This window comes from Drosophila guanche, unplaced genomic scaffold (assembly GCF_900245975.1).
Source record: "Drosophila guanche unplaced genomic scaffold, DGUA_6, whole genome shotgun sequence".
Taxonomy (NCBI): Eukaryota; Metazoa; Arthropoda; class Insecta; order Diptera; family Drosophilidae; genus Drosophila; species Drosophila guanche.
The window spans coordinates 7225863-7251275 of NW_022995745.1; the positions used below are offsets into that span (position 1 = coordinate 7225863).

Here is a 25413-nt window from a genome sequence, read left to right on the forward strand (position 1 = left end):
GTAGTATTGTATGTATTATGTGTTTAATGTAATCGCTATTAGATCAGCTAGTTTACATAGTATTTAGTTTTAGTTTTAGTTTTAGTTTAGTTTGTGGTTGGGGGGGTGGGGGCCTAACATTTATAAATTATGTTTGCAAGGTATGTACACATGGGCGTTGCAGTTAACAGTAACAGAAATGCACGTTTTATCAGTTTTTGTGGGGTAGGGGCGTTGTTTTGGAAGATTAAGCAGAAGCAGCACAGAGAGAGGTACATTTTGTTGAAATTGTTTGTCCGTCCACCAGTCATCATGCGCGGGAGAGACACAACGCACTCTCCACTCGTCATGTCACTCGGTCAGGTCACTCGTCTTTTGTCTCCTTCCGATTCAATGTCTTTTGCCGTCCGTCCTTTGTATTCTCTGTCGCCGTCTCCCTCTGATTCGCCCCGCTTTCCGTCTCTCGCTCACACAGGACGAGTTATGTACAGGAAAAAAAACAGCTGAACAAACAGTTAAAGATCACTTTGAATTAGGCATTCCCCTTTTATCGTAGCTTTAGGGGAATTTTTCAGGGTTCGTGTAAGTACAGGTACAGCAGCGACGCCTCGTTGCTCGTTGCGATCCCCAAATTGGATTAGATGTTGCCAGCGCTGCCGAAGAACTGGAAATTGTTGAAGTTCACCGGCGTCTTGGGGCTGGGCAGATAGAGGAAGTCGTCGTTCTGCAGCTGGGACTGCGTCAAATTGGGCTCGCTGGCGCTGTGGTGGATCTTCGGCAGCGTGCGCAACATATTCTCGAGCATGTTGAGCAGTGGGCGGAAGAGCGGTCTGTCCTTGGGCGTGTACTTGATGCAGTCCTCGGCCAGGCGTTTCAGCGCCTGCGGCGAGTCGGAGCGCACCTGGCTCATGTCTGGCCGCAGCAGACCGCGCCCCACCATAAACAGAATCTGATCCTTGTTGCTGATGTGGCCGTAGGGCAGGCACTCGGCCAGCAGCTCATACATCACAATGCCGAAGGCGTACACGTCCGACTGAAAGGAGTACGGATTTAGCTCCTGCATCCGTATCACCTCAGGCGCCATCCATAGAATGCTGCCCGTCGGCTGGTTGGCCTGCTTCTCGCCCGACCATCTGGTCTTCGCTGTGGCCAGTCCGAAATCGCCAATCTTCACCGACAGATCCTCGTGGAGGAAAATGTTGTTCGATTTCAGGTCTCTGCACGGCAGTCAAAGGAAAGTCAATTCAAGTCCCAACATTCATTACTTTGGCGTAGTTTTCCACTCACCTGTGTATGATGTTCTTGGCATGGAGATAGTCCATGCCCTGGGCCACTTGCCGGCCAATGTCAATGAGCGTGTTAAGCTTAAACTTTGTCTCGCTCACGTGGACATGCTTGTAGAGGCTGCTGCCCTCGCACCATTGGGTGACAATCGCCAACGATGGCTTCGAGACGCAGCCCATGAAGAGCAGAATGTTGCAGTGGCGCGTCTTCTTCAGCATGGCCACCTCGTTCTTGAAGGCCTGCAACTGGGTGGGACTGGGCGTCTTAACGTTGAGGGTCTTGACGGCAACGGGTCCATGCCAATGGGCACGATAAACGGTACCAAAAGACCCGGAGCCAATACGCGGTCCAATTAGAATCTCCTCCGCTTTAATGTTCTGCAAAAGATTCGTAGAGCAAATGTTTGTTCCAATAAAACAATTTGTAAAATAAGTAAAACCAACAATGCGCTTTGAGCAGCGCAAAAAGATTAAGCTCTGGTCTCAAACCTCTAATCACGGATGCACGCAGAGCTTTCATGTATGTGAGGATGCATGCAGAGCTTTTAGCTAGGATTAACGGTTCGCTCTGCATTCAGATTTGCTCAGACAGAAAGAGAAGCTGTAGAGAGAGTAGCTGAAAACTCAAAGCTCTATGCAGAAATGCGATTGTATGCGTGTACGCAGTACACCTGCAGTTGAAATTATTGTCGAAGATCAACACAAAAATATGATATTAAATGTGTCGCGCGCAAGCTCAAAGTATGCTTTGCCATACCCAATTCTCCTCGGAGCTCTTGTCTTCACGTGACAGCAGATTCTTGTTGCTCTCGTCGGCGGACCGGGCACGTGGTCGATTATGCTTGAGAGTGCTCGTGGGCGAGGCCTGGGTCGAGTTCGAATGATCCGTGCATGGATGCTGGACGAGCAGAAGGAAAAACAAAATCAATTAGCAATTAACAAAGCGAGTAAATGGACTGTGTGATGGCGGCACTCACCGGCAATGGTGGCCTAGCGTGCATTATGAGGCTGCGCTGAACCTCAGTGGTGACCGATCGGATGTTATTGATGCACACATTGGGAGCGGAATTGGAGCGGTCATCCTGGCTAATGCGAGGCGGCCGGCCCTGTCGATTGTTTGCAGAAGGTTTAGAGCTGTTGCTGCTCCCGCTGCTGCTGCATCGCCGGCTTCGGCTGCGGCTACTCACGTTGAATCGGACGGCCGAGCCGCGTCCGGGAAACCCAAGAGCGTTGTCCGGGTTCTCGGCCAGCAGTCGCTGGTAATAGCTGTCCATGGGGAAGGGCTGGCACAGCATCGGCACCAGGGACGCGCACCGCTGATGGAAGCGAAAGTTGCACTGACTGCAATAGAACCCGCTGAAGAGTAGCCGCCGGCAGCCCTCGCAGAAGACCAGCGAGAAGAATGTCTTGCGTATGATCTGATGCTGCGTGTGCGTCCGAATGGGGAACTTGTCCAGCAGTCGCACAAATATCTCCTCCACATGCAGCGTGCCGATGTCCGTGTTCCACGGTATGATATGTCGACCGCTATGCGATGTGCTCACCTCGCACATGTCCGGCGTCAGCTGGCGCAACTTCAGCGCCTTCATCAGAGCATCGCAGAGTCGCACGCCGGACACCACTTCGACCGAGGTGCGCTGCTGGTTGGGCAGATGGGCCCGCAGCAGGATCTTTGGCTGGCGTGTGAGCGTGCCGCACTGGCTGGTGCTCCCGGAGCCCGGGTTCGACATTAGGCTGTCGGTCAAGTCGCTGCCATGGTAGCCCAAGGGACCTCGCGCCAGCTGCCGCTGCTGCTGGAGTATCTGCGTCTGGTTCTGGTAGTGCGGCTGATCCGCTAAGTTGCGCTGCTGCTGCTGCTGCTGCTGCTGTATATCCGCCGCACTCTGACTGCCATCGTCCTCCTGCTGCAACGCATTTAGCTGCTCCATCAGCTCGTGCTCCTTGGCCTCCAGCTCATGCAGCTTCGACGTTAGTTCCTGGTATTCTGAAATCCAATGAAAGCATAAATAAGACTATACATACCCTGCCCTGCTGTGCCACTCACCTGTTAAGTACATGGCCGGCGGCTCTTGGAGATTGGCAAACTTGGCGTTCAGGGCATCGATGTTCTCCCTGGTGACGTGCTTGACCAGCTGCACATTGAGCAGCTCCTCGGCCAGCGGGTCGTACAGCTCGCTGTCGCTATCTGTTGACGATTCACTCGTCATGGTCGCAATCTCTGGCTCTACAGCTGCTTGACCATGACCCTGAACCTCCTCTTGTCCTTCGTCTCTGCAATGCTCGGTTCTCCTTGGGTGTCGGGTGTTCGCTGTTCGGTGTTCAGTGTCGCTCCTCGTGATGGTGTTGTTGGCTTCACCTTCGCATTGGCCGTGGCCGTGGCCGTGACTCTGACTGTGGGATGTTTGCTATTTTTGCTCGGCTACTGGTCTGCGCTTGCGTTTAGAGTGCGCCGCTGTGCCACCCACGTCCGCATGCAGCAAGGAGCGTGTGCTGCATTTTACCTTATTGCGATGTCCTTCTTTTTTTTTGGGTCTCTCCTTAGCCTTGCGGCAGAATAACTTGCATTCAAAATGCGTTTGCTGTATTTGTCTCTTATTTTAATTTGAAATCTTTTTGGACTTCCCAATGCACCCACACACGACCGCGCGCACACACACAAACGCACGCACACTGGCCCCGTACGCACGCTAAGGTATGTACATGTATTATTTAATATGAAGGTCGCCGTTCCCGGTCCCCGCTCCAACCGTATTTTACTTGCCGGACGGGACTCTCAGAATCCTGGACTGGGTTGCGGCCTCTGTGTGGTCTTTCTGGCCGGCCCTTATCGATGGTTTAACCAAGGTTGTGTCCTCCAAAAGATGTTAAACGGCTTGGGCCCTAAATAAGGACACAGGACTTGCTGGCTAAAGCTGATTGAACTTGAGGGCAGTGTGACCACGGAATTATCGGTCAAATATACCGACAGACCCTCGGAAATACACCGAAACATACCCTTTCATTTTGAAAATAGACTTTAATATACCGTACATCTTAAATCATTTTCCTCGAATTTGATGTTCTATTTAATATTACCAGCTAGTTGTGATTCTCAGCGCTTAAACTATAATTTTATCAGAACAATCAATATTCTACAAGATTGATTGCAAAATAAAGTTAAAACTACAAAGGTGCGAACTGTAAGGGACCAGATCTAATCACTTTTCGCAGCACGATTCTGCCACATACTAATTATGTTGGCAATGGTACAATTTGTAAGTGGTAACGGAATTCAACGTAAGTGGTGGTGTCACAGGGCTACCATTTACGGTATATTCTGATGTCGAAATTAAGTTGCCGGTATATTAACGGTATATTTTGAGAATACAGAGGTATATTTTGGTGTATTTGTGAGGGTCCGACAGCGCATGGTGAAATTAGTAACAGGGTGACGGTTTCACCACAGTGCCTTCTCATTCGAGGAACACCTGCTTGTCAGTCGTTTGCCAAGACGTAATCGGAAGACAATGAAATCGTTTTTTTATTTTGGATGTGTATGTAATTGAATCTTTATTCAATTACATCCATTTTAGAAACAAACATGTCTGCAAAATATATTTTGCTATGCCGCTCCAAATCTTTACTTAGCTGTCGGCAGGAACAATGAAAGCGAAGAGTGCAGAACGTATAACGTTTGCTATCTCTCTCTTTCGCTTGCCTCTCTGAGAGCTGAGAGAGCGTGGTGAATAAGCATGTGCTCCTCCACTCAGCTGACGACGTCACCTTGTTACTAATTTCACCATGCGACTGTGTATTGTATCGATACAATATATCGCAAATTCAGGCATTTTCACACGCTCGCGAATCGGCCATTTTATTTTGCGCGCACAAACTGCATAAAAATTGCGGATTTAATGTTTTAAAGTGCGGACTGGAAGCAGGAATGGACGAAGGTAAGTTTGAATGCTAGCCAGAGATGGCTCTCATGGCCGCATTACCCGCTAATCGACGGCCGCGTCTCTCTTTGACTCCCATTAACTCTGGCAGAGTATTCGGCGTCATCTTCGGCCGGTGGCGGTGGAGCAGGCGCTGGCGGGAAGAAGGCCGGCAAACAGCACAACACCCTACCTTTCTGGGGCAACGAGACTTCAATGAACCTGAATCCACTGATCCTCGCCAACATCCAAAGTTCCAGCTACTTCAAAGGTGCGTGTCCCGTAGGAGCGAATGCGTGTAGCGTGTCCCACCACCGCCACACGAGTATTTATTTGATGGACTCTTTCTGTTTCTCCACGTACAGTACACTTGTTTAAACTGAAAACCTACCATGAGGTCGTTGACGAGATATATTACCAGGTGAAGCACATGGAGCCATGGGAGCGCGGATCCCGCAAGACCTCCGGCCAGACCGGCATGTGCGGCGGTGTGAGTTGTTTATGAAATGTAGCGCTAATCGTTGGCGATGCTCCTCGTTTGCTCTTCTGGCGCAATGGTGGCTCATGCTCTTCTCCCCATTGCCCCTTTCAGGTGCGAGGCGTTGGAGCGGGCGGAATCGTGTCCACCGCGTACTGTCTGCTCTACAAGCTGTACACCCTGCGTCTGACGCGTAAGCAGATCAACGGACTGCTCAATCACACAGACTCCGCCTACATACGGGCACTAGGTAGGTGTTGGTAAGTCGCATGAGTTCAGCCGCCACATGTCGTCGCTTGCTCCTGCTCCTGTTTAGCAAAAACAGAACCCACCACATTCCCCCCATCCATACCTAGTCCCACCCAAATAATGATGCCACTCGAACGAGATACATATATAATGTGCATTTATTCTCCATTGAAGGGTTCATGTACTTGCGGTATACACAGCCACCCGGGGACTTGTATGACTGGTACGAGGACTATCTGCAGGACGAGGAGGAGATTGATGTGAAGGCAGGCGGCGGCCAGGTGAGTCAACTGTATGAGCCACCAATCACACGTTATACACTAATCGCTTCCCAGTCTACGAATCAAAACTCATGCGTTACCTTCTTTTGCTCCATCTGCAGGTCATGACCATTGGCCAGATGGTGTACCAGTTTATGACTAAGCTGGACTGGTTCTCCACACTATTTCCACGCATACCGGTGCCCATACAGAAGCAGATCGAGCGCAAAATTGGAGACTACTGCCGCGATCAGGGCATCACCCTCAATCAGCTGAGCTCGGGACGGCCGGTCACGGGTCCGCCCGGTGGCGGGGCTGGAGCTGCGGCTGCGACAGCTTCTGCTGGTGGCCCCGATGAGGATTATCAGGAATACCATGAGAGCGGTAATGGTGGTGGTCACAGCCATGTCGGGGGAGACCGTGCAGCCGGCGGAGGTCGTGGCGGTGGACAGGCTATGGCCGGTTTCGGCTCTCGTGCTGGAGTCGGTGGATATCCACCGGTAAACTATCGCAATGATCACGATGATCGCGACTACTATGCCACATCGTCGAGCTCGTCGTATGCGCGTGGTAGAGGCTATGAAGATTACCCACCGGTGGCGCTGCCATCGGCACCCATGCCCTACCACTCCTCTGGGGACCGGGAACGTGACCGGATAAGGGATCGGGAACATGACCGTGATCGGATGAAGGATCACGACCGCCAACGCAGCAAGCACAAGAAGAAACACAAGCATAGACACTACTCACGCAGCCGAAGCAGAAGTCCTAGCCGCAGTCGCCATCGCTCGGAGCGTCACGACCGCAAACGGGATGCTGGTGGCGGTGGAGCAGAGAGCGGGGGGTCCGGCAGAGGTGGCTTCGGTTCGGAGCGGAGTAGCAAGAGCCGGCACAGCGATCATCCCGAAGATCGAGAGCGGGATCGAGAGCGAGAGCGACGCCATCGGTGATCACAGCCCTCTCACAACCACCTTGTCCTTCTTCAGCAGTTGTTTGCTCTGATTCTATTTGTTTCCACAGTATCACACTACACTACACAATTCTTATTTTTATGTAAAAACCAGTTGAACTCATTTTTTTGTATAGGCCCGGAGGACTGGTGGGCTCGTACTCAGGTTAAACACAGACCTCGACACATATACACACGCACACACCAACACACTGACAGACAAACAGCGGCATGGCTACATATATATGTATATAAATACATATATATAAATATATTAACTAATTTGTGACACCTACACCCTTAATGATAAATAGTTTCCAAGTTGTGTTTTATGCTAATAAAGATAAACAATTTTGTTTTAAATCATTTGATTATTACCCAAGCTGTGTACAATTAAGAACTTTCAAATAGATAATCTAGAACAGGAAGACATCCAAAATGATGGCCAGCCCAGATAAGGCTTTTGCAGCGAGGCAGGATTTTATTAAAAGTGAAATATTTATAAATATGATACCTCTAGACAAAGCATGAACAAAGAATACAAGAAATATTAAGTCTTAAAAAAAACGTCTGCCATAGGAAAAAAAAAATTCATTAAAAATTGTGAATGGCCCAAATCTTTTAGAAAAAGTTGGTATTGGCTGCTCGATTTTGTCGAGTACTTAGTGTTATCCTAGTGTTATCATTAATCAAGTCTAGTGGAAAACTGTCAGAAGGACTACTGAGAACTGAGTGGAACGCTTGATACCTATTAATTATACCTACCAGAATATTTTGCGTTCTTTTGGTTACAAATACTGATTAGAAACATACCGGAATTTTTTTTACAGCGTAGCCTAAAACTAGAACTGCGCTTATGGCCGAGCTTTCCGCGTGAAGGAATTTGTATTTTTGTGTACTTGCATGTGTGCACACATGCACAGCAAGGCAGGAAATTCGCGCTTCAAACTTTCTATCGGAATAACAACTATGTGGGGTCTCTCTTGCACTGTTGATAGCTGCATGGTATTGTTATATTTATTTACATCCATATATGTATACACACTTATGTACATATACCCCTTTCTTTCAGTGCAGCCGAAATACGAGCTGTGCTTGAGCTGAGCTTTGCAACCGAGCTGCGTAGATTATTAGCTGCGGCGGCTCCAAGCCTCTCCTCTTGACCTGGGAGCACATTTCGGATTTCGAATTTCGGATTTTAGTTGCTTGCGCACAGTGAATCGCGAAACAAGCTCAGGCCCCGCGCCCCACAACAATAACAATAACAACAATTGCAGCAGCAGCGGCGTCTGGCTGGTCGCGCGCCAAACCGTTACGAAGAGAGCAACACGAAAATTGAGATCTGCAAGAAATGTAATTTGCATGTGCTTTTCCATTACCAGTTTCGCGCGGACTTTTGGCTTATTTTACTGTTTATACTTATTCGAAGGCACGCACACAGAAACACACACAGAGCTAAAGAGAGACTCAGAAAGCATAGGAATGATCAATGTCAGGCAACGATGAACAAATAAAACCAGAATGAATGAGACACACAGTAAACGGCACACAATTTACGCGTGTGCGAATGCGCGCGTCAAATGGCCTGCTTTGACCATTTTGAGAAGACGGAATGGTTATTGGGTGCTTGTGTGCGAGTGTGTGAAGTGTATGGCCGGCAGCTCTATCCTCTCTAACTCATCAAGTTATTAGCCACTATTCCAGCACCATTTTGGGAAAGGGGAAGGGAAGCCAAGTTGCTTTTGTTTATTGGCCACTCTTTCTCTAGCTCTCTTTGTGTATACACAAACACTAACGCACGTGAAACGCTCTCTGGGAATCCTCACCTTTTGTTAATACACTTTGGAAAGGGGGGAGCTTTGAATGTTAGTTGCGGCGATTTCGGTCACTGGGACAAAAGCACAATGCGCTGAGACAATGAGAGGGAGAGATACAGCCAGAGTGAGAGAATGAGAACGATATGGAGACTGGTCATTATCCTTCAGTTTTTTTTCTTGTTTACTTTGTGTTTCTGTTTCGTCAAATGCATTGACGTAATTGCCCATATACACACACTTACAGAACACTCACACACATACGGGTATATCGATCTCGATCGCAGGTGTGTAAACCTAAAGTGGTTTTGATTTCACAACTACATTGGCGAGGGAGGAGCTGCAAAGGGGGAGATTACTTTAAGCTACTACCACGTCATTCCACCCCGGAGCCTATCAGCGTCAGCAACCAGAGTCCGTGCGTCTTGTCAGCAAGTCGAAAATAAAAAATAAAACAACAGCAACAAAAACGATGTGAACAAATCACATAAAATTAACAAAAAGTTGCATTTTTTTAATTGCCTGCCCGCCACACTATACTCTATACATTTTGAGCAGAGGTAAAAGGAACAGAGAACTGGGTAGGAGATGAGAAGGCAGTGCAACCACGTCGATGAGCCCATTTCCGTCCGTCGGTATGTTTCTATGAAAAAACTAGCTCTCTCAGCTTTAAAGCGATTTGGCTCTTTCTGAGCACAGCCCCCAGTTTTTCCAACAGGTTTCAACCACCAAGGGTATTAATTTTTCGACCCTCGAAACAAGCCTTTGTCATACCGTTACCTGCGACGACGGACGGAAATTTCGCCGTCAAATGTGCGTTGACGATCGCCGCAACGGCGTGGCGAACAGTGGGTGGAGTAAATTAATCGCTTCGCATCGCCCATGCCATGGTCGCTCGTCGGATACCCTGTCTGTTTCAAGTTGCGCTGTTGCGTCTGCGTTGTTCGCCCACTGACGTCACGGCGCTGGTGCTGAACAAAGTGCGCTACCGCTGCGGCGTCACTGCACAATGGGTCACCGTGATGATTTTGCAATTTGTGAATCACGTGCGTTCATAGCGGATTCCTTGCATACCAGATGCTGTCAGCGATAGCGCTCGTAATTTGTCGTTGAACGGGTGAATGAATAATTAAATAATAGATACAATTGTGTATATACGTATGGGAATATCCCTAGCATTTACTATATACAGCAATTACAAGCGAATCGTATGGGGATGGGGCAATAAATCATCGTTTCATCCCATTGTGCGTCAGTTGACTGACAGTTCTGTCATACAGGCCCCGTGTGTGTGTGTGTTTGTGGCCGCTTTCGCTGGTGCTGTTGCTATCTCTGTCTCTGCTTTTTCTCATCTCTCAGCTCAGTCCCTGTTTTTTGCCCGTGTGCGTGCGTGCTTGTGTTTGTTCGTGTGTGCTTTGTGCTTAAATGCAATTACGCGCTCAAGTTAAGAATATACACTAGCAAAGCAATTGGAGCGCAGAAAAAAAAACGAAATACATATGTACATATGTACATATCTATGTGCACAATACATATGTATTTATATTTATTTATGCATGTACGTACATATAAACAGTTACAAGTGTCTGCCCGTGCTGTGTGTGCGATTGTGTACGTGTGTACGTGCGCGGGATCATTGCACATTGCGTCAACGTTTCAAGATCACAATTACCCCCCAACCCAACCCAACAGTAAAGGCCCGGCACCGACCCGCCGCCCCCTGTACTAGCAGCAGCTGTTGCTGTGGCTTCGGGTGCGCGCGCGCGCTCGGGTGTCGGGGCAATGAGCAATTACAAAAATTCAATAGAGCCCCATCGTCAGAGCAACAACCACAAATATTCATACAACAAAAAACATACCTAAAAAAAACTATCAACAATACACCCGCAACAGAAAACAGCCACAAGCACCAGCACCAGCACCCGCACCCGCACCGATCCTCCACTCCGCATCACCCCACCACCACCCGCACAACAGCAGCCAGACAGGCAGCCGGGCAGCAGACCAGACCAGACCCCCAGAACAGAAACCCAGACCGAGACCGAAACCGAAACCGAGCCCGGGCCCAACAGTTTAGCGACGGCAACGGCAGGTGCCATTTGAAGTGTGCGGACGGTAGAATGGTTTTTTCGGATGCGAACGAAAGCATCGGCGCTTTCATTTCCAATTTTCTATAAGAGGGAAATCCGCGTTTATATTGCCCCCCGACGGTGACGGCAACAGAGCGATGAGTGCGTGCGGCGGCAATGGTCGCGACGGTTCGGGTTTGTATTCCACCGCCCCCGCTTTCAAATTCGATGTCATGCCAAAGATAACGACAGCGGCGTCGGCAGCGACGTCGACTGCGGCGTGGGCAACGGTTAACGTGGAAAATAAATTCGAAGCGGCAGAGCCAACGGCTTTTAGTTTTCGAACAGCGGCGGCGGAGCATACAACACATCAGCGATACGAGAAGATCGACAGCAGCAGCAACCACAAAGAACAAGCACCCACAACAACAACAACAACCACTGAAGCAACAGCAGCAGCAAAAGAAAGAGAGCCGAGAACTAGAATTGCAGCAACATCCAAAGAGAGGCATAAAAGCAGCGAAGAAAACGCAGCCATCGCTCCATGTGAACAGCGTCTGCAGCGTCTGGCCAGGCACAAGGCTCAACTCCGTGCCGCCTTCTTCAAGGACATTATCATCCATCAAGCAGCGGAGTCCAACAGCAAAAGTCCAACCGAAGCTGGAGGAGCCACAATCACAAAAGAGAAGAACACCGGGAGGACGAAGGAACAAGTGAAACCCGTCCAGCTGTTGATACACAAATTCCAGGCCATGATTGTGCAGCAGGAGCAGCAGGCGGAGCGCGAGCGGGAGCTGAAGGCAGCCGCTGGCACGGGCGGAACGGCCACAAGTGCCGCCAACTCGGATGAGGGCTGCAATGTTACCGGGGGCGGCCTAAGTCCCTACAGCAGCGACAACGAGGACACCACAGTGGGCGCCACCTCGCGCTCAAGGAAGGGCAAGGTGACGCGCTGCGCCAGCAGCGATTCCGCCTTGGGCCTGGAAGTGGACGATGCCCACATTGAGGTTGTGACGATTCCGCCCCAACGTCGCATGACCCTGACCGTCACCGATCTGCCGCTGCGTCCGGCTCTGCTGCCTCTGGCCGAACCCACCGCCCTGCCCGACTCGTCACCCCTCACCTCGCCCACTGGCACGGGGGGACTGGTCGGCGCTGTTGGTGTGCCCACCAAGGTGCTGCTGGAGGAGCGACTGGTGGCCGCACTGGCTGCTCCGCCCGGCTCCAGGCGGGAGTCCACCCAGAGCTGCTTCAGCGAACTGGGGGCCGGGGTGCGCTACGTGCGCACACCCTCGGTGGTGGTGTCTGACTACTCGGACGACATCACCGCCTGTGGCATCAGCATGGAGGAGATGGAGTACTTTCGGCTGCAGCGGGCCCGCGGGCAACGCCGCTGCTCGCTGGAAGCGGGAGCGGCCTCGGCCGGCTGCATGGGCCAAGGATGTGGCAAGGACGAAGGCCAGTCGGATGTCAGTGCCGCGAGCAGCTGCAGCAATCTCTACTACTGCGGCTCCACAATATCCGCTCTGGACGGCGGCGAGTGCATTGTGAACGGCGTCCGTGTGGCCCTGGCCAGGAAGTCAAGTCGCAGTCACAGCACCAGTGGGGAAGAGGACGAAGATGAGGAGGAAGTAGAGGTGGATGTGGATGTGGAGTTGGAGCAGGAGGACGAGCCGGTGATTGAGGATCTCGAGCTGGATGAGGAACAGAAGCAGCAGCATCAGCAGTTGCAGGTGCAAGCGGAACAGAAGGATCAGCAGCAGCAGCAGCAACAGCAGCAACAGCCGCAGAGGGATCGTGTTAGGGAGAGGGCGACAGAGACAGAGGAAGATTCACATCGTCTGCTCAGCGAGCTGATGGCTGCCACGCTGCTGAGAGATGGCACCAAGAAGGTAGGCACCAGCGCCAGCAATGAAGACGACAACATAATGGGAAATCTCAAACTATAAATTAAAGTACACAGAAAACAGAGAACAGAACACACAAACAACAGAGTCACAAAAGAGCGAACGAAAGAGAGCAATGAAGGAAGTGTGGAATGAAGGAATGAAGCATAGGCTAGCATAGGGATAAATGTAGTTGAAGCTAGGATTATAGGAATATAGAAACAGTATTTGCTTGTTGTCAATGGATTGTATATCGTTGAATTGCTATTATTATTAATAATAATCCTTAAAATATAAAAATGATTTTTTTTTTAAGTTAAAACTGAACCCATTTAGGGATTAGGGCCATAGAAACAATATGCTGTTATCAATACATATATTTACTTGCCTTATGTCTCGGTCTGTGCAGAAACAAAGGCAGGACTGACGGAGAGTGAAGTGAAGATAACCCCTTGGTGCATATTTGTATGTATTTATGTGTGTGTGTGTGTGTGTGTGTGTGTGTGTGTGTGTGTGTGTGTCCGATTGCTTAAAAGGCTGTTAATTAATTTGATTTTTATCTTATCACAAAATGAGGTTCTGTTGCTCGGCTCGCTCCAGAAGTTTGACTTTCTTTTTCCCTTGTTTTTTTCTCTCTGTGTATTCCGTTTTTGGTTTTTGTTTTTTTGTTCCTTATACTTTTGTTGATTTTTGTTGCTGTTGTTTTTGGGAGTGATGTTGAAATTGGGTGCCTTGATAAAAATGATTCCATTTTATCTGGAACTGGGGCGGAGCAGCAACAGCAGCAGCAACAATAATACAAAAGCAACGAGAGCGAGAGCGAGGACAAAGCTTATCTTAGTGTATTATATACCGTAGTATAGATAAATATTATATACCCATACACGCAAACATTATATACACACAGAACAGAATGAGAGAGAGAGTGGCATGGGTGATGCGTATCACATCTTCTGCTGGGTTATGTAAAACCGAGTAAAAGTATTAGGAACCAAATTATTTTGGCATGATAATAAAGTCATCCGCTTGGATATTTATCAACCTGCGTGTGCGCCATGTACATCGGTATAAGTACGGCTAATCATTTTATGCGCTTATCAGCCAGCGGCTCGGTTTATCTCCCTGGCAGTTATATGTTTGTAGTCTGCCCTCGGCAATCCACAAAGGCCATAATCGCTAGGGATGGCAACGATACCTAGACATGGGTAAAGGCTGTAGCGTGGAGGTAGTCAGTCACATTGGATACACACACAAAATATGGCAAACACTCCATCAAGAATTGTGCCCTCAGCGATCTTCGATGATATATATTCAGAGAGTCATCTATGTACGTCACAGTGTGGTGTGGTGGGGGGGATTACACTTTAAGTCATGGGATTGTTTGAACTTAAAGTAGAGATAAACAATCAGTCTCTGGTCTCCGGCTTGGAGTCCCCCGTTCTCACATGCTGAAACGTGTTACATGCAGTTGAGTTCGATTCCATCCATAATTAACTTGAGTTTGCATTCCCCTACTAGCATATGCCTACACACGTACGTGGCCCAGGCACATTCCTTTCTCTAAGTTATAGAAAGTCAGAGAATTATCTGGAATGAATATATCATCACAGTCTCATTCCCCTCTTGATGATGATGATGATGATGATGCTTGCCTGCGTCCGATATGAGCCGTGTTTGAAATGGCCTCCCCATTTCCTGGTATCCTACTCACTCGGCCGCCGGCTGTCATCGCGAGCGCCTTATCACCCCACTTGTCACCGCCACGACAGTGGACACCGGACAGAGGTACGGTACGGGGATCTTGTTTAGTTTTTCTTTGCATTCCATTTCTGGGGCATGGGGCAGACTGTCGAGGCGAGGCATTGTTTTGCCATTGGTCCAATGCGGCGTGGGCTTCATGGAAATGCCTTTTGCTTACTTAAAGATAAAGCCCCCGGGCATGTGGGTGCCTCTCCGGCTTTGGGTCTTGAGCATTGACTGCCGACTGCCGACTGCTGACGTCGTTCTGATGTCACTGGAGCTCTGGAGCGCCTTTGTTTATGTGCTGAAATCGCTCCACTCACGATCATTAATAATATCAGCCTCTGACTCTCGTTTGCTGTGGCTGGGGGGGGTCCGCTTCCCACTCGGCTCGGACTCTGACGCCAATGAATGAAGTCTGAAGTCAGGCTAGGACTTTGCCTCAAGTATTCTTCCTACAATAAATGTATCTCAGATCTAGCCGAAGTGGCTGTAACTTTTTAGTGTTTACGGCACTTAAGAATCGCACGGAAATATAATGTTTACTCTCATTTGTGGTATTACTTTTTTTTACAACTGAGGATCGACTGAGTGATCATCATGATGATGATGAAAGGTCTGACGTGGATGGGTACGGGCAGCGCATTTTACCATTATTATTGGATCGTGTCGTTTTAGTTTATTTTTATATATTTTTTTTTCTCTTTTATGGCTTGTTCGTGCACATCCGTCAGCGGCCGATCGGCACGGCCCCGTCCTCATATCTAATCAACACATCAGCGTCGCCTAGCGTCGTCGGTGGTTTTGGGTTCGCTTGAAGCGGAGTGGTGCTGGGGAACTGGTGACTGGGTACTGGGAATTATGACGCCCACTAATTGTGTGAGAAATCGATTTAGCGTTGAGATCTGACTGGCTTTTTGCAACCATCTCCTCGTCCTCCTAATCTCTCTCTCTCTGGGCGCACTTTTTGGGTACAACAATGTTGACCTTCGCACAAGCGACAACTTCCGTTGACGTCAGCAAAACAGCGGCCGCCCGCCCATCAGCGATCGCGCTGAAGATCGTCGAAAAGTAAATTACAACGCTGCGGGCCTTCGGTGCCCCGCATTCATGCCCCCCGAACCCTGCCACCCAGCCCCAGCCATGGCAGCCACAAAGAAAATAAGAGCCCAAGATAAGCTTTGGCAAGCCGACAGCTTCGATACTCTGGGAACTTTCTGATAAATCTCAAATAAAGTAGAATGATGGAATATTCTGTAATAAACATTGTCAAATGATATGAAGCTGCATTTTGTTTCCAAGAACTCTCTGCCAAAACTTCCAATCAAACTCGAGCCAAAATATCTCTTTCGAAGCTGGTCTTCCGCGTGGCAGTAAGGGTAAACCATCGATGAGTGAGTAAGTCAAGAGGCTTAAAGCAAACAGCTTCCGCGGCACCCATCCCCTCCCATCTCCAGCGAAGTTCCAAGGCCCTTCCTCCAGACGGATCGGATCGGATCGGTCTCTGATCGTTGGGTCTCTCGGGTGTGCGCGCAATTTGCGTCATTTGCTCTTGTCGAAGTTGTTTCTTGTTGGGTTTTCCCAGTGGTTCTTGTGCATGTTCTAGGTGTTCCCCCTCAAGCGAATCTCAGTCTTGAGATTCTCCCCCGAATAGCCCCAAAAGCAATCCAATCCCAATCCACATGCAGTGGCCCGAATAGATGTTTGGGCACTTGCGTGTCCAGCATATTTGTCATTTCTGTAAGATTCCGTACAGCTGTTGCTGTTTCCCCCTGTGGATGGATGGCCTTAAAGGTTATGTTATGTCGCATGTCGCGGCGCGAGACACACGCGCTACATGCAACATGCCACGTTCTAACGTGGTTCTCCTACTGTAAGACACGGACATGGACATGGGCTTCTTCATCCAATTAGTTCCTTGCTGCCATTACAGCTGCTTGCATCTCTTTTACTGGCACTTAAATATAACTTTTGGCTCTTTTCGTTTCCCATTGTTCAGTTGCACAAGCGAAAGCTGCCAGAAGAGAATGCCCCAGAATGCAATGAACGCAATAATTGCTGGAAATTTCAGTGAAATATAAATAAAGAGCTGGCTGGAAACAATCAAATTTTGCAATCAGTTAATTATTTTGCGTACAGCTGTTTCAGCCTCCAAAATAATGCAGTTGTAAGTGCAGAATATCCAGAATTCTGGCTAATTTGCTGTGCCAACTGTTCATTGTATTTTGTTCGCTTACTTGTGCCTCTCCCGCTCCAAGATTGGTGGCATGTTTAGGCAATAGGTTGATAACGGGGCAAATAAATGTTTGGAAATAGATATCGCTCTCCCCCAGACAGATAACCGATGAAAAGATAAAGAAATTTGATACATTTTACGAGTGCGAGTACGAGGCATAGCTTTTGGTTCGATTTTCGTTACCAGTTTCAGTTTCAGTTTCAGTTGCAATTGCAATTGCAATGTTGCAGCCTTTAGCAGTTGCCATCCTGCCTCATTCCGTATGTATCTTTGTATCTCTCCCAGCTTTCGGCTGGGCTCCGTTCGGTTCGGTTCGGTTCGGTCTGGTCTGGTCTGGTTGGGTCTCTCTGCCTATGACAGGCTATGAGCGATGCCATGCGATGCGGATGCCTGCCTCTGGGGGCCACAGTGCCAGAGCCAGTGCCACACTTATCTGGCCAGACCATCTGTCTGACTTCATAAAACACTTAAACAAACTCTCTCTCTCTCTCGCTCGCCCCTCCACTGCTCTGCCCTCCATCGGGCTTAGGGGTGGGGCTGCTGCTGCTGCTGCTGCTGGGGGGCGTCAAGTGGTCAATTAATACCGTACAAATATTGTGACAGCCGCAGCCGAAGTCTGTCATAAAGCCAAGCCGACCCCAAGAAAGTGGTGAGGCGGTGGGTTTGGGGGGGACCCCATGATCCAAGATCGAGCGCTACCGATTAGAACGAGCTGCAATTTGCATTATGCAAATCAAATGCATGCAAGGCAATTTGCCGCCGCAATTAGTCGCCTTGTCGGAGGATCTGTCAGGCCCAGATGCAGACACAGACCCCAGGCCGCAGCTCTGTTCAGTCTGTCGTTGGGGACCCTTCATCTGCATGACATTTGTCGCACCATTTCCTTGCCGTGTTTCAATCAGAGTCATTATTCCATCATGTCGTTGCTGATTTATGTAGCGATTAGAGCCTGGGATTAGGCCTCAGTGTCCCCAGGCAGTCGGCCCATGAGGAGCCACAGCCGCAGCCACAGCCACAGCCCCTCATCGATCGCTTGACTCTTGTCTTGGCGCACCACGAACCACGATGATCGTTTGGGAGCTCTTCGGCCTGGCCTGGCGCTGCCTTCGGTCGCGGCCTCACGCGGCCCGAAGCTTTGCTGGCGGCTGCCACCACTTCCACGACTTCAGTTGCGCGTGCACCGTTCCAAAGTCAACAAGCGAACGATCGAACGATCGCGTCCCATGCGACGCCATCCACACGATCCGAACCGATCCGCCAGCAGTTTCATTCGCTTCGATTCGATCTACGCGCCGCCTTTTCTTTTATGTGGAAATATTTTGTTTATTTGTTTATTGGTTGATTACTTTTTTTGTTTTGTATTCTGTGATTTCGCATTTACAATTGTTTGCCAATGGAGCAGCGCAACAAAGAGTGAGTTTTGGGGACACTTTAAAACAATAAAAGAACTAGAATAGATCTACAGATAGCTTGATATTTATGGGAGTTTTGATTCAATTAAAACGTACATTGATGCTAGATATTGTTGCACAGTTTATGCTCAGATTATATGATAGTTTTTACCCTTGAAATGCAAGAAATGAAAGAAGAACTTTGTGCAGCTGTCGGGGCCTGGTGTGCCTTGACCCCAGCCAGAGATACTCTCCAGAGTCTAGAGAGGAAATGAAGGAGCGACACAGAAGCAGACATGCAACTTCCATAAACAGCAGCCTGGCAGCAGTTGCACTCGCAGTTGCACTCGCAGTTGCGCTTTTATGGTCACTGGACACTGGCGAAAGCCAGACGATCGGGGCCTCAAAGACCCGACAAAGGCATTAATCAGGCAGCCAAAGAGCCGCCAGCAGCAGCCGTCGATAAACTTTGACACGAAGCAACCAAAGCAGCCACAGCCGCAGAAGCCAAATGAAGCGATCTTCATAAATCAAATGCAGTTAGCAGCAGGATAGTTGGATAGTTGGGGGCTGCAGGAGCACCAGTGGCGGTGGTGCTTCGCAGGGGACTCACTTGATTTATGGACGCTGCGGCGGTCCCCGCCAACAAGTTAATTGAAAACGAGGCGTGACAGTGAAATTTGCCACCGCACGCCAGCAGCCCAAAGATGTGCCTGCAAAAATTGCTGCTGCAAATGGAGTGGAGTACATTGGATCGATCTATGGATAGAGGGAGAGACAGACTCGGACGGTGGCACGTTCAGTCTTCAAAGCATTTTTCCAAATGTGCCACTAAACTGACAGATTTGGCCATAATAAAAAACTAAAAAGCCAAATACAAACGCACACACAAAGACTGTTCGGACTGTTCGACTGTTGCGACTGTGCTGGATGGAGTGGATGGAGTGGAGTCTGGAAAATAAGTTGCCAACTTTAATTTATTGTGACATAACGGTATAATCTGACATAAATTATTGATAAGACGAGCGCCCATAAAAGTACAAGACAGTTGGCTTAAGCAATGCCAACAAAAACAGACACACAAAAGCTGCAAAAGCAGCGGAAAAGCGTTGGAAAACTAAAGCGAAGCCTGTCCAGGGGGGGCCCAAGGCGAACGCGGTGTTCCCTATTTAACTGTTTGCTTACCCTCACAATTTCCCATAGCCGAAAGGATACAGAATTACATGTGTAAAGGGAATTTCTCTTGCTTTCATTTGTGAGTTCTTTATGGGTCAAACTTTTAGTTTTAAACAGAATTCATAAATTGTGGGTTCCCATTTTCTTAGAGAGGCTTTCAATTTGTTATAGAACCCATTCGAATTCGTGGTTTTATCTTTGTATTGAGGCAACTATCTTCTAAGTTCAGAGAAGAGTAAAAGGAGAAAAGTTAAATATTCAAGCCAGTTCTCTTTTCCCTTTGGTTTGCGGTTCTCTGTTGAATTCTCTTCTTGTTCAATTTTAAGTGCAATTTTTTGGGCGCTTTCGGGTATCTTTTTGTGGTGGCTATTAAATTGTAGTACCCCGTTTTCGGTGGTATCGTCAGGGTATAACAACAGCAACAGAAAACAGCAAAAAGCAAAAGCCAACAACACGAGTTGTGGCATGCCGCTTATAAATCATTTGGCTAACAACAACAGGCAACCCGAGCAACGAAACAACCAGCCAACCAACCATTGGTGGGGCAGCCTGTGCAACTTGCAGCTAAAGTTGGAGCAATTGCAGTTGGAGTTGAAGTTGGAGTAGGAGTTGTGGGGACTGGGGATTGAGGAGACTGGCAAATGTATCTTTTGGATCTATTATTTAACTTTTATGTGCGCATAAATGCGGCGATATGATGCGGATGACGACTACAACCGGCAAAGAGGCAGCCAGCAGCCAGCAGCCGACAGCCACTGGCAGCCGGCAACCGGCAACCGGCTAAGGAGCCATTCAGAGCCAGTTTTGGGCCAGCTTCAACGGGTTTTTTTTTTTTTGTTTGCTTGTCTTTTCTTTCTGCCATGGGAAATGGGAAAACTTGGGACAGTATATCTGTCTCTGTTGGACTTTCTTGTTAATTAACAAGAAATCTTTATCAGCTCCACGATTAAACGAATGCCACTTCTAACGCCCCAACTTTGGCTCTGTGTCCGTCTCTGTGTCCGTCTCTGTGTCTATGTCTGCCTCTGTCACAGAGCTCCTTCGGCATCCTTGTGTCTTTTGCTCATCCAGATCTGTGCAGATAAGCGAGCGACAGACAACAAATTGTGGCCCATAAATATTTGACTTGTGGTTGTGGCAAGAACTGTCCAAAGAGCCCATCAAAACGATAACAAAAAGATACCGACAAAGATACCAACAAGATTGAATATCTCGTTGCGGATTCTCCGATCTTAGATTGCAACTGCGATCATACTCGTAGGGATTGTGTGCCTGAGAACGAGTAGGAAATTCAAGAAACTAAAATCATTAATTGAGTATTTTGGGAAGGCAATAAGGAGAGCAAAATCCGAATCAATCAGTTATGTGATTCAGGTTTGGACTTAGATTTGAGATAGAAGAAACTAAGAATTCAAGGGGGAGCGTTCAATGAAGTCTAATGGGAAATCTTCCATCTGCTATCGCTTCTTGTAATCCACAAATTTTAACCCGAAATATACCTAAATTACGCAAATATTTCCGTGAAAAAGCTCAACCCTTGATAAAAGCTTGCATTAACCCTGAACTTGTATTTTTGTGCTTTATTTACAGGTATGTTGCAAGTTACGCTTAATTAATAGGGATTGGATTTCGTTCCGGGAATATTCGATATAAAAGAGAGAAAACAAAGAGAGCGAGAGAGAGAGATAGAGAGAGTGGGCACTAAACGAAAGACTTAGGCAAAGAACTCAAGTGGCAAGTGTCGGCGAAGGTGGACGTAAAGGAGGAGCAGCAGCAGGAGCAGGAACAGAAGACATGGCACTGTTCCCGTCCTCATCGCGTCCGCGCACGCTCATGGAGCAGCTGCTGGCGCGTAAGATCGAGGCCGCTGCCACCGCTGCGGGTGGTGCCCCCAGCTCTGCGAGTTCGCCTCCATCTCCAGGTGAAGCATCGGGCAGTGGCAGTCCAATGATAGCGGGCATGCCCATGGTGGGTGCCAGTGGCGCCTCCATACTGAGCCGGCTGCGACGTACCGACTCTCTGGACTCGACCAGCAGCCTGGGCTCCCTGGCCTTTGGCGAGGATGTCTGCCGCTGCGACGACTGTCTCCTGGGCATTGTCGATCTGTACGTGATCAGTGCTTCCGAGGCGGCCAAGAAAAAGGTAAGAATCGGGGGGTCGGGCCTGATACGCGAGTGTACATCTGCTTGCTTAGCTTTCCCCAAAAGCTTCACCCCAACGCAATTGCGAAAGCTCTTGGAGTGTGTGTCTCTTTCCCAAGTGGTTGCTGTCTTCGCTATGGCAAAATAATCGGCTGTCTACCTGGGTAGCGGGCTGCGATCGAGCTTTTTCTTGATTCTCTTCTGGGGCTTGTTGTTGCCCTTGGATTTGGACTGTTGGACCGGTCCGGTGCGAAAGCTGTTCTCCGATGCTCCATTGACGTCACAAGCCGCTGACGCAGAAGTCGGCAAAGCGAGAGCGATAATGACAGAGTGGAACAGAGAGAGAGAGAGAGAGAGGAGTCGCTGATACGCATCAAGCTTGGATCGTGTGAAAATGAGACTGTTCAACTGATAGATAGGCCAAAACACAGCGCAAGAGAGTGGTTGGAGAGAGAGAGAGAGAGAGAGAAGTTATCACTTCCTTTAGGAAATACTCGAATGCAGCGCGCGCATTGAGCTTTGCTGGAGAAAGTAAAAGGATTTTCGTTTGAATATAATATAAACTTTCTCCCGATTCTGATCTGCTCTGGAGAAAGTTCTCGTTTAATTAGAGAAAAGGATCTTTACTGCTCTGTTTCTGCTTTGGCTTTCTACTGATGATACAAGATTTTCACGAAATATTTGGGTTTTTGTTTCATTTTTCAGATCTCAGATTCTCACTGGTTTCTGTTTTATTTTATTTGTCTGTTTTGGGACATGCACCTGCCCTGGATTGTATCAGTAGAAATTCTGGACATTTTGTTTGATAGCTTTCTAAGCTCTGCTCGAGAATGGATCGGTGACGCTGTTGCATGGCATTCTAATCAGGAACTACGTCATACCGTTGGCCCTGGCTCATGTCAAGTCTCTAGGCCAGACCTAGACACAGACTAGTCCACTGATTTGTTGTCCCTCTTTCCATCTGATCTACGACTGCGATGTCTCTCATCCCAGCAGCCTTATCATTATCATCTCTACCTCCCTTCCCTTTCTGCCTCTGTGCTCCTCCTTCTGTATTGCTTTGTGCCTCTGTTCCACCTGTACCTCCTCCCCATCTAATACGTGTCTCTCTAACATTTTACATATTTCACTCTGCCTCTCCTTGCACTCCCCTTAGCTTTCCATCTGATCTATGTCACTGTTCCGCCTCCCCCTCACCCACATCTGCCTATCTATCTCATTATCGCTCGATAATTTCGTGATTGCGTTTGACGTGCTCCTCCCACTGTAGCTGCTGCTGCTGCTGCTGCACCCTCATTCCACTCGACATGTCGACACTCCTCTGTCCGCATGCACCCAACCACCCGTCCCATCTTATCAGCTCCAGCCTCAGACTCTCTCTCTCTCCCTCTCTGCCTCACTCTGTCTCTCTTTGAACAGCTTCAATTCGGTTGCCACGGTTGTACGATAGTTGGGAGGAGGAGGAGGACACCCGCTCGTTCCCGTGGCTTCTGCTTTTGCCAGGCGCTGCTCGTCGGCGGTGGGGACGCTCTGTGGGTCGGTCGTTTGGCTGTATGTGCTGCGCCTCTGCTCCATTCAATTCAGTTCCGTTCAGTTTCAGTTTCGGTTTCGGTTTCTGTTTCAGTTCCAGAGCAGAGTCGACCAGTTGAGCTTTTGCAGCGATCGCGTGCGGCTGGCTCGGGCTCCCGTTGTTTCGTCTTTTCTCATCGTGCCGCTGTCGTGTCTTTTCCGCGTGTGATTCCACCGTATACCGTTCTCCCTCTGTCCACGCTTTGTATGCCAACGAGTGTGGTGTGTGTGCGTGCATGTGTGCTCCAAGTGTTCCACTCTCTCCTTGGGCCTCCTCCCTCCGCACTTACTCTCCGTTCCGTGTCCCACTCTCCCAAGCGACGTCAAGCGCCTCAACAACAGAATTTCAGAACACAGCAACAAAAACATACAAAAAGAATTCCAAAAATTATAATTTTTTCGATTCTGATTTTTGTTTTTCGTTGTTGTTTTTGTTCTTATTGTAATTAAAATATTTTGTGCCTGGCTTTTTGGAACAGTGTCTTGAATTTTTTTGTTTTTGTGCACTCTTTGTTGTCTTTTCTTTCGAAAACGGAAGAAAGTCTTCAACTTTTTAGGGGACTAGCTGTAAAGTGTGTTAATTGAACCACGCGCCGCCAAAGCCCCTCCGGAGAGAGACAGAGAGAGAGAGAGAGCGAGCTAGAAGTTATCACAGCTAAAGAGAAATAAATGATAAGAGAGAAAGAGAGAGAGAGAGACTCCGTTGCGGGTATCGATCGGCATTGAAATTCAAAACTTTTATACGAAATAGCTAAACAAAAACTGACTTTTGCACCGAAAATTCATTCTATTCAAGTTTATGTAAACATTTACACATCAACAACAACAACAACAAAAACAACAATAATAACAATAACAATAGCAACACAAACGACGACGTCAATGAGAACTCTCTCTGCCGCCCCCTAACCACGCTACCACACAGGCACTCACTAAACACTAGTACCGCCTCACCCCACACTCTCTACGCCCAGAGAGCTACGCAGCTTTGGAACCACAACCCAAAACCCCCCTGCGCCAAGAAACGAACGTCAGCTTTGTGGGTGTGGGGAGGCCGAAGCGATTGATACTCTTCCAAAATCCAAAATTTAAAGAATAATAGATCATCTCCCTTGGCAGGTCAAATAGGTGCAGCTATAGCTAAGATTTGTGCAAACTTAGAGCCAATTAAGGGACACAAAATATGCCCCGGACATGTTCAAAGTCCAAGTTGGCAAGTCTTTTCAAGGGTATCTGAAATGTGAATTATATAATTGGAGAGGCAAACAAACGCATACAGAAATCGTGTTTATTTTCGTACAGGCAAATTCAGCAATTCGGCAATTGAGGCCCATTAAGCGCCCAAAAATGGAACTAAACCCTCGCCCATGCCGGCCATCACCATGCTCTTCCCTCCTCCCCCTTAGACCCCTGCCCATGGCCTTAATTGGTGTGGCGATCGATTCATGAACATCCGCCGCGGCGTTGAGGCGCCTACCCCACCCACCCACATGACGATCCATCCGACCTCCCAAAAGCGAATCCCAAAGCCAAAACCATTTAATTCTGTGCGTCAATGGCAGCAGCCAGAAACGAAACGAAACGAAACGAAAGTAAAGGAAAGCCAGGTTTGGGCAGCAAGCAAACGAAGCTTCAACTACCCTCACGAGCTGACATAAAGAATAAAATAAAATTCACTAATTCTGCGATTAGCAGCAGGATTTACTTTACTTTACTTTACTTTACTTTACTTTACCATAAATAACATCTGATTACAAAAGAATAACATGAAAGACTGAAAGACTAAATATTATAAACAAAAATCGATCGTTTCTTTCATTCGCTAAGGAATCGAATCTATTGCAGACATAAATGAGAGCAAATTGATGCGTGCACGATTAGTTCCCCACCTAAAGGAAAGGGTATTAAAACACTCGCCACACAGCACATAGCCACACATTGCCATGGGAGAAAAAAAATAGGGGAAAATGTTTACTTTATTAATTTGAAACTTTTGGTAGTTAAATGCGAAATAAAGAGATATTGTTATGCGAATGCGAATGTGAATGGTGCGCATTAAGCGCATGTGTAGAGTCCATTTGGTCGATATTTGCTTTGGGAGAGGGTGTGGAGGGCGACGAGCCGGGCGTCGGTTGGGGTGTTGTGGGTGTGGAGGAGATTCCAGGCATTACGTACCCCCACACACGCTCCGATAATATGTATCTATATGCACGGTACATGCCTCCCGCCCATGTATATCTCCCACATCGAGTATATCCGAGTCTTTATCGTTGACGCTG

The 25413-nt window shown here is 48.4% G+C and overlaps 4 protein-coding genes across 10 annotated transcripts in view; 3 read left to right on the forward strand and 1 right to left on the reverse strand.

Moving 5' to 3' along the window:
* Positions 1–6: 6 nt before the first annotated feature.
* LOC117581244 (raf homolog serine/threonine-protein kinase Raf) lies at positions 7–4195 on the reverse strand. Of its 2 annotated transcripts, XM_034268243.1 has the most exons (6): positions 3307–4195; positions 2450–3246; positions 2240–2368; positions 2020–2160; positions 1267–1640; positions 7–1196 (listed from the first exon to the last, which is right to left on the reverse strand). In XM_034268243.1, exons 1-6 carry the CDS (start codon positions 3467–3469, stop codon positions 617–619), a joined length of 2184 nt encoding a protein of 727 aa, XP_034124134.1. In that variant the 5' UTR covers positions 3470–4195; the 3' UTR covers positions 7–616. The 2 variants fall into 2 exon arrangements, with proteins under 2 accessions (XP_034124134.1, XP_034124132.1); XM_034268241.1 differs by having other exon boundaries at positions 2240–3246.
* Positions 4196–5042: 847 nt separating this feature from the next.
* Positions 5043–7182, forward strand: LOC117581247 (pre-mRNA-splicing factor 38B). Of its 2 annotated transcripts, XM_034268250.1 has the most exons (6): positions 5043–5194; positions 5289–5447; positions 5542–5666; positions 5769–5904; positions 6078–6184; positions 6286–7182. In XM_034268250.1, exons 1-6 carry the CDS (start codon positions 5185–5187, stop codon positions 7111–7113), a joined length of 1365 nt encoding a protein of 454 aa, XP_034124141.1. In that variant the 5' UTR covers positions 5043–5184; the 3' UTR covers positions 7114–7182. The 2 variants fall into 2 exon arrangements, with proteins under 2 accessions (XP_034124141.1, XP_034124142.1); XM_034268251.1 differs by lacking the exons at positions 5043–5194; positions 5289–5447; positions 5542–5666 and having other exon boundaries at positions 5769–5914.
* Positions 7183–10875: 3693 nt separating this feature from the next.
* On the forward strand, positions 10876–13123 carry LOC117581246. The gene has a single exon (XM_034268249.1). It carries the CDS (start codon positions 11154–11156, stop codon positions 12942–12944), a length of 1791 nt encoding a protein of 596 aa, XP_034124140.1. The 5' UTR covers positions 10876–11153; the 3' UTR covers positions 12945–13123.
* A 5109-nt stretch (positions 13124–18232) lies between these two features.
* The window catches only part of LOC117581245 (inositol-trisphosphate 3-kinase A-like), an 11989-nt gene continuing 4808 nt past the window's right edge, over positions 18233–25413 (forward strand). For 2 of the 5 annotated variants that reach the window (XM_034268244.1, XM_034268246.1), the window contains exon 1: positions 23168–23339. Coding sequence is in view for 2 of the 5 variants with exons in the window: in XM_034268247.1 (XP_034124138.1) it covers positions 21219–21566 (348 nt within the window). In the remaining 3 variants the exon portion in view is untranslated. Of the gene's footprint in view, positions 18271–21014; positions 21567–23167; positions 23340–25413 lie in introns of those variants that run through there. The other 3 variants (XM_034268247.1, XM_034268248.1, XM_034268245.1) reach the window with 3 other exon arrangements.